Source organism: Takifugu flavidus, chromosome 20 (genome assembly GCF_003711565.1).
Source record: "Takifugu flavidus isolate HTHZ2018 chromosome 20, ASM371156v2, whole genome shotgun sequence".
NCBI classification, from domain to species: domain Eukaryota; kingdom Metazoa; phylum Chordata; class Actinopteri; order Tetraodontiformes; family Tetraodontidae; genus Takifugu; species Takifugu flavidus.
Genome location: NC_079539.1, coordinates 8383815 through 8392128, shown reverse-complemented (window position 1 = coordinate 8392128; position 8314 = coordinate 8383815). Strand labels below are relative to the sequence as shown.

Here is an 8314-nt window from a genome sequence, read left to right as displayed (position 1 = left end):
ACACGGTTTAGTCTGAGTCCTTATCAGACCTGTGACCAAACGTGGTCTTTCTCCTCTTGAACTTCAATCCGCTAGGTTTTGGCCCTGAGCAAATATTTACACCATCAGCAGCTAAAAAGATACATTGCATATTAATATACATAGCAGCCAAAATAAATATTCATGTAAAGATGCTTTTTATGGTGTCGGGAAAATTGATGCAAATTATGGCAACATATCAAAATAACTTAAGAGAGAGTAGAAATCAGAAATGATTTAATAAAAATCATTCCCTTTAACACACTGATGCATGCCTGGTTCATGGGGTCAAGTTTAAAGTCCCCCCTGTGTCAGTGACAGGGTAACAAAAATACATTGGCCTGTTGGCCCCGAATGGGTGTTTCAGTGAGGAAATCATCTGGCTGCAAATGAGAAATGCAGATCATTAATCATATTTACAAAAGTGTTTACAATAGTGTAGTAAATTACAATGCATGAAAGGGTTTTGGTTTAATGATTCAAATAGGATATATTTTAGGTGAGAATATTTATATCATTATTTTGAAAATGAAATAAAGAAAATTATTTTATATGGTGCCTAGAAATGTGCTTTATATACAAATAATTTAAAAAAAGGATGTGTCAAAATATATTTGTCTAGATTGATTCTGACAAACATACCAGACCAGAGATTATCTTGATTATGAGATAAATGATTGAGTCATTTCAGCTTCTCAGCAATTCAAATAAATATTTAAAGTAATTATTTTATCTTCTCTGACACATGTCAAAACCTAAAAGCAAAGAGATGAACCAGGCCTCCTGCAACTCAAAGTATTCCAGAGTGGCCACTTGAGTAAGTGGTAGCAGAAATAGGCATAGACAGTGGCGACAGATGTTTTCTCCGGCCTTCTCTCTCGGCTTGTTAATAGCCTGTGGAGAACCAGTTCTTAGCTTAGGGACATAACCACTTACAGAAGTATTTGCTAAGCGTAAAAAAAATGTTTTTTTTAACTTATTATCTGCATGCACATTTCGATTGTAACAAAGGTGTTGCCGTGTTCTACAGAACCGAAAATAAAGTCGACATTTTGTCCATCGGAACCTGGCAAAATAAAAACTTTCACGTTAACAAACTCTGACTCAACTTGAGCGGTGGTATTTTGTAACAATGTGCTTAAAAATCAAGTTCAAAAGCGCTTTGAGGGGATCAATACTGAAAACGTTTGTGACGTTAAATTCCTAGGGGTTGTGTTTGATGACAAATCTTGCTGAACATCTCAAATTAATGCCAAACTGTCAAATTATTTTCGTCATATCCAAAGCAAAACACTTTCTCAATTACTGGTCATTCCACTTCCTCTACTGCCCACTAATATGACAATATTTACTCTTTTGCAGAGGTTTATGGCAACAGCGGCATTAGTTCTTTACAGCCATTGCTTATTTGGCAGAAAAGATCCATCAGAACAATTCACAACGTTCAAATCAAAACTACTTTAGCTCCATCACGTTGTGCATCTTTAATCAGCAATATTCATATGTAAAGCAAGAAAAAATCTATTACCAAGCTGCATACAGAAAATGTTTCAGAAAAGTGGGGGAGGGTAGAGAAATCAATCCTGAAAGCACAAAACATTCTCACCACTAAGGAAAGGTTCTCTTCATCAGTTGCTGGGAGAAAACTCTGGAACAGTCTGCATACGGAGCTTAAACAATGTTCAAACATGAAGCTCTAGTATAAACAGCTTATTTTCACTAAAGACGGGGAGGAAAGAGTCTTGACCATTCTTTAGCTATCTGTTGTTGGAATTTGCTGCTGCTGTTGTTGCGATTGGTGCTGTTGCAGTTACTGTTTCTAGTGTCACTGTAGATGTCATTAGCCTTGTCGTCATTTCCTCCCCATTAAAAAATGTAGAAATCTTGCCAATGTTGTTGTTTCAGTTCTCTGTATATGTGGCATCTATCAGTCCATCACAGAGGGATCCCTCAGCTGTGGCTCTCCTTCAGGATGCTTCTTATTCCTTAAAAGGGTTTTTAAGTTTTTCCTGTCCTGGTCCGAGGGTCTAAGGACAGAGGGTGTCACAACTGTGCAGATTGTGTTACTACTGACATGGGTCAGATAGCAAGGGGGTAGGACCATATGCCCCTAACCTTTTTGACCGTGTAGATCGACTTTCTTTCTTGCTTTATTGCCTAGTTCTTAATTTTAGTTTATTGTGTTTGTTTACACTAGCATGTTCCCAATAAAAAGGTATTGAATCAAAAGTCATGCTTCAGTCACAATGCAGTCTTGGCTGTGTTTTTGTGTGTTGGGGCACAGGTTGTACTGTCAACTATTTTATGGACACCATCCTAGATCACAGCTATTTGCACACAGTCAGCTGTTTTCATCACTCCTGGTTCAATGTGAGGACAGACGGCCTCTGTGTTCAGAGGTGGAGCCCGTCTGCTGGTTCCTCCTCTGTTGCTCCACCTGTCTTCTTGCCTCTGGCCACTGAATTAGAAAAAAGTGACGGTCCCTGCCAGCTGCAGTTGTTGACAGTTGCAATTGAAGTAGCAGACGTGACATTTACAACTCATCAGATACCAAAAACTCTCCAAATGTCAGCCCCAACAAAGAAATAACAGCTCACTTCAGGTCTTTATTGTCCCAAAACAATTGTTTTTGCATCAAGTGATTAAAAATGTACTGAAGGACCAATCAGAAGAACCTAGTGATTGATTATGATTGATTGGAGGTCATTAGTTACACCCCTTTATATTGTGTCATCCTTTTAATAACAAACACTAAAGTGATTCAGATGTAGCTGCTGCTGTTGACCCGTCAGTCCGTTCTCCCTCGCGCATGTCAAAGTGTCCTTCAGAGCAATAACCAACTCCTAGCCGTCCCCAAAAGTGGAAGTTCTCTTTGTGAATGATAATCTATCCCAGTAAGCAGGTGGAGGCTGTACATGAATGGCTGAATGCAAACCTTCAACGTGGAAATGATTTTGTGCGGTCAAACTGACTGGACATTGTCCCTTTAGTCAGCAGCTTGGCTTCCTGTGAAGGGCATGTTTCAGGAGTAACTTTAGTCCTTTTGTGTCTCACAAAGGGAGAGATTTCAGGGCATGAGATTGTTTTATTGTGGTAATAACTCTCATTATTTGGGAATAAAGAAGGGGCTAAAAGGAAAGGTAAGAGAGGATGTGCGACATACTAAAAACTCCTAACTTAGCTTAACGTTGAAAGAATTATTTGATTACATGCCAAATTTAACAATGATTAGATAAAGTCATAATTTTTCAGGAAATGCATATGATAACAAATAACAAAATAACAGCCCTGTTTTATTCACAATCAAAAAAGATTTAGGGGGATTAAATAAAAAAATCAATTAATCAAGCAAAACTAAGTTTAATTTTTTACCTTATCTAAAATCCAGACCAAAAGCAACTATTTCCCAGTAAAATAAAAAATAAAAAGTCACATTCAGACACAGAAAATGATGCATAACCAGTTTTAAGGTAGAAGACAAAACTAAAATACTATTATAGCGCCCCCATAGTCCTATAGATGTCATTACAATTATCAAAGATCTTTGGGGTCTGAATAAGCTTCTGCAGCTTTAGAAACCTAATGACATAAGGAAATTAAAACAAAACACCAGATTGCGATGCAACATTAAGCATTTTCAGTAAGCCCAACAATCATTTTATGAAACCATAAATGCCCAATCATGTGTCTAAAACATTAAGCAGCACATTAGAAAATGTATTCATCTCAGAATAAAGGCTGTGGACTAATTTCTGCTAAATTCCGATAACAACGAAATTAGAGATGAAGTGAAAGAGCTTTTAAAATCACATGCATGAATAAAATCAGTATTTAAAGTAATTTACCCCTCAGTAGTCCTCCATTTCCAAAAGTAGAATAGTACGTGTTTCAACACAAACTTTATCAACAGCCCCCAACACACACACACGCACACACACGCACACCCCTCACAGGCACACACACGCACGCACCACCCTTTGTATAGGTGGCCTAAAGAAGGACTTTATTTTATCTGGGAAGACTATGGACTACCATTCCGGGACTGGCCGATCACTCCATCTTCGCGCTCTCTGATTGGCTGCTCGCGAGTGTTCACGTGAATCGCGTGTGGGCTCTGAAGATACCATTGAAAGTGTTCGCGAGCGCGGATCATTCCATTCGGAGAGCACGGAGGGGCAGGTCCAGGTGCCCGGGACTGGACGGCGGAGGACATGCAGACACATTGTCCTGCTACTCTGACCCGCAGAACCAGTACCACTCCGGCCTGAGGCGAAAGAACAAGCCGACAAATGGTTGTCAGCAACTGTTCCAGGTAAGAACAATTACTTTCGTCGGGGATGGTGGTAATGTCGGCGTAGAATCACTCACAATGCAGCTGTGCGGAACTTAGTTTCTCGAAGGAAGAGGCGAAAAGCTTCCACCGAGCAACATGTTGGAACTGCGATAAACTGCGGATACTTTAAATCCGGTTTGCCGCGATTCAAAAAAAGCGTGTTTGCTGCCTTTGTGGTCCGAATGAAGCTACGAAAGTCGCAGGGCTACCCTTCGGCGTAGCGGAAGAGACCGAGATTAAAAGACAAAGAAGTGGATCGGGAACCACTCCGACACAAAAATGTGTCTTTTGAAAAATCCGTGAAGTAAAGCAGCACGATGGTCCATATTGAAATTACCTGGAGGTTTGCACTGTTTAAAAAAATCCATATTATACTCGCGCTAAGCCTCCGAACAGTTGTCGATCGGCATTCGCAAAGGTGGGTGTCAACTGTGCGTGGTGTGATGAGTGTATCATGTTGCTTAATAAAAGGTCACATAAGTGTTAACCGTATCCAAAAGTAGCAGATGGATCAATAATGCTTTCGCTATTTCTCGGCAAGATGGAGAAATGTTAGAAAAGACGGTGTCAATTTGAGCAGGATGTTGTGACAGCTGGCGGAGACTGTTGCCACAGAAATAAGAAAACAACAAAAAGCGCCACACCAGAATGCGAAATAAAACTTGTGTAAACTTAACCCGGCCCGGTGTGCTCTTTAGCAAATATTTAATGATAGCCCGAGTAGGAAAACGACACCCACATTTAAGGGATTTGGGGGAGGTTATTTTTAGCCCTTGTGCATCGATGGAATTTTGGAAATAAAGTCGTTGTAAATAATCGGAGAAAAGGATCACACCAAACCATTGTTTCAGGCCGATAGTCGGCAGCCATTTCCAGTCTAAACTGGTCACTAAACAAACCAAAATGTCACATGCTGGACATGCTTGTGTGTCTGAAAGCTGCAGGGAGAAAAGAGGGTCTGTGTTTCCTAAAAAGTCATTTGCCTTCAGCCTCACAATGAAGACGTGATTTCTCTTTTTAAATCACAGAAGGAAAATGAACTGGCTCATAATACAAACTGTAGATCTTGCATTGGGCTCAACCCCTCTAAACATGTTTTCTCTTCCTTTTCAGTGTACAGAAGACATTTCCTACCAAGATCAGAATGCCGATTGACATGGCCCTGCCTCTGTACCTCTCCAACGAGGATTTCGTCTACAGGGCTCCAAAAACATACAAGCCTGCTCCGAACTCCTGCCTCAGGTTTCAGCACCCCCACCACGTCGATCACAGCGATGGAGCGTCCCGCAGAACCGGCTCCAAAAAGGCAACCAAGCAGGTGACGTTTGCTGACCACAGGGGCCTGCCCCTGACCAAAGTGAAGGTGTTCTCGGCTTTCACCGATCCCATCGACATCCCTCTGAACATCCAGGAGATGTTCAGCTCCGTGCTCTCTCTGAAGACCGAGGAGGATCAGCTGCTGCTGGACTTTCCTCAGCCCTCCTCAGACTACCTGCGTTTCCGTCAGAGCCTGGAGACTAACTTGGTCTGCCTGGAGCACTGCGTGTTGAAAGAGAAGGCTTTAGCCGGGACCATTAAAGTCAAAAATGTGTCTTTTGAAAAAGCCGTGAAGCTGCGGGTGACGTTTGACTCCTGGAAGAGCCACACGGACATAGACTGTGTTTACATAAAGGACACGTACCCCAACGCTCACAGTGACACCTTTTCCTTCCACGTATCCTTGCCAGATGAGCTAAAGTCTCACGAACGAGTCGAGTTCGCCATCTGTTACGTAGTTGAAGGAACCCAGTATTGGGACAGTAACCACGGGGACAACTACAGGATAGTGAGGTCCTCGGTGAAAATGAGCCAACAGATTGCCTGCAGCCGCCGCACTGATACAATTGACATTCATCTGGATCGCTACGGCAGCCCCACCTGTTCACACGGGCTGTTCCCCGATTGGCCCAGTTATGCAGGTTACGAGAACATCGGACCGTACTACTGAACTGAAAGCGAACTGTTTTGATGGTCGCCATTTTAAAGCTTATCTCTTTGGACGTTACAGGGCTGCTGGGGGAGGGGGATCCTCACTTTGTCTGTCTCTAAATGCTGTGACTGATTTTTTTTTTTTTTTTTTTGTGTGTATTATTGATTCCTTTTTGATTATTTCCCCTGAACCAAAGTATTATTTTTAAAATTACGTCGTAGAATAATGAAAATGGGTTGCTCGGAATGAAGTCTCTGCCTTTTTGTCGCTTGAACAAGAATCCAGAATTTAAACGGACGCAAAGGCCAGAGTTTAAAAGATAAAAGCATGGGTTGTCAGATTTAATTCGGTTTAAATTATCTGCTGCTGTATGAAATGGTATCCTTGTTCTTGGCACTGAATTGTTGTTTAATGTTTCACCAGAGCTGTTGCCTAAGATGGTATATTAACCTCACTAACTGGTTTCTCCTGCACTGCTTAAAGTAAAAATCTGACGTTCCAAAAGTTGCATCAGTGAATGAAATGTGTTGAAGATATGACTTGATTGAAATTATTTAATGGACTAATTTTACCTCCTTTTCACTGCAGATGTTTATCACATCATTCGTAAATGAAAGCGTTGATACTGGAACAATTTACACCTTCGTTTAAAGTCAGTTGTTTTTGCACATGTGAACAATGTTGACGTATCTGGATGGGTTGTTGGGATTTTATCTCGGTGTTTAAATGCTGCTCAATAAAGTTGTACATTGTAATAATGTTATGACGGGTTCCAATTTTATTCATTTAAAGTACGATACCGCATGTTCAGTGTAGCATCACTCTGACACGTGTTTTTTGACACTGGAGGACAAGAATCCATGTCACACATAGAAATGCACGCATCAATCATAATTGATCGTGGCCTCGAGTGTTGGTGAAATGTGAATGGTTGGATGGAGAAAGGTGCAGAAAATTCTAGCAATATCACTAAAGTTACAGGGCAGCTGCCACATTTCAAGGTGAGAAAATGCTTCAAAAAAGGAACATATGGAGGGGAAAAAATGGAATGTATGGAAGCATATATTAGTTTAGGTCACGAAATACTGAAATCTGCTTGAAACATTCAAAATTTAAAAAGTAGCAATAACTAAAGTTGGAAAGGAGACAAACCATGACAGTATAAACTCTAAAATGTGTTTAATAGAGTAGATCTCTCATTCACACATTGTACTTCTCATGTGTATTTAATGTGTTTAACTCTGTTTCAATGACAGTTTTAATGCCTCGCAGATGAGTGCACACAAATCACCAAAATTTACTGTTAAATACTGCAAGGTGTTTCAGGAGACGCTTATTTTCATTTTTTAAAAAAACCTCCGGAAATACTAACATGTCTCTTAACTTTGCTTCTTTCTCTTCTGTGGGGTTGGTTGAACTCAATTTCACGAAAGCAAAAGTTCTATTGATGTTATTGTAAGGGGGCAGCTACCCTTATCTTTGCTTTACATCAGTCATGTTTACATGTTTATGCGTGTGTGACCCTGAAAATGTAGGACAGTCATATATGTGTATCTAAGCCGTCCTTCAGCCTGCCACTATGTAGGTCTTTGTTTATTCTGTGTTTTAAATGGGTTAGTTTATGCAACTTTACCTCTGTTGACTGTAAACAATAAAGTTATCTAATAAAACAACAAATTCCGAAATGGAACCTTTGTAAAAACCTATGGTTTCCTGGGTCCCTGCATGAAAGTGGTTCAATAAAGCAGGGGGGAAAAAAATAGAATTTGACTTTTTAAAAATTCAGTTTCTATGATGAAATCAAAACATTGTCATGTTCCAACATGAATGTTGATGCATTTGCAGTACCAATGGTGATCTTTTTTAGATCACCAAAACTGCTGTTACATTTTGTGTTAGCAGTTTTATTTATTTCTGCAGATGATGTCTGAATGTCTTAAAAGAGGGAAACTGCAAATAGTGGGTGAGATTGTTGCCTCAGAATGGAGATACTG

General features: G+C 40.4%; 1 protein-coding gene across 1 annotated transcript; it reads left to right on the top strand.

Moving 5' to 3' along the window:
* The first annotated feature begins 4151 nt into the window (after positions 1-4151).
* On the top strand, positions 4152-7083 carry ppp1r3b (protein phosphatase 1, regulatory subunit 3B). The gene is made up of 2 exons (XM_057017918.1): positions 4152-4330; positions 5465-7083. The coding sequence occupies exons 1-2, from the start codon at positions 4308-4310 to the stop codon at positions 6336-6338; spliced, it is 897 nt and encodes a 298-aa protein (XP_056873898.1). The 5' UTR covers positions 4152-4307; the 3' UTR covers positions 6339-7083.
* Positions 7084-8314: the final 1231 nt, after the last annotated feature.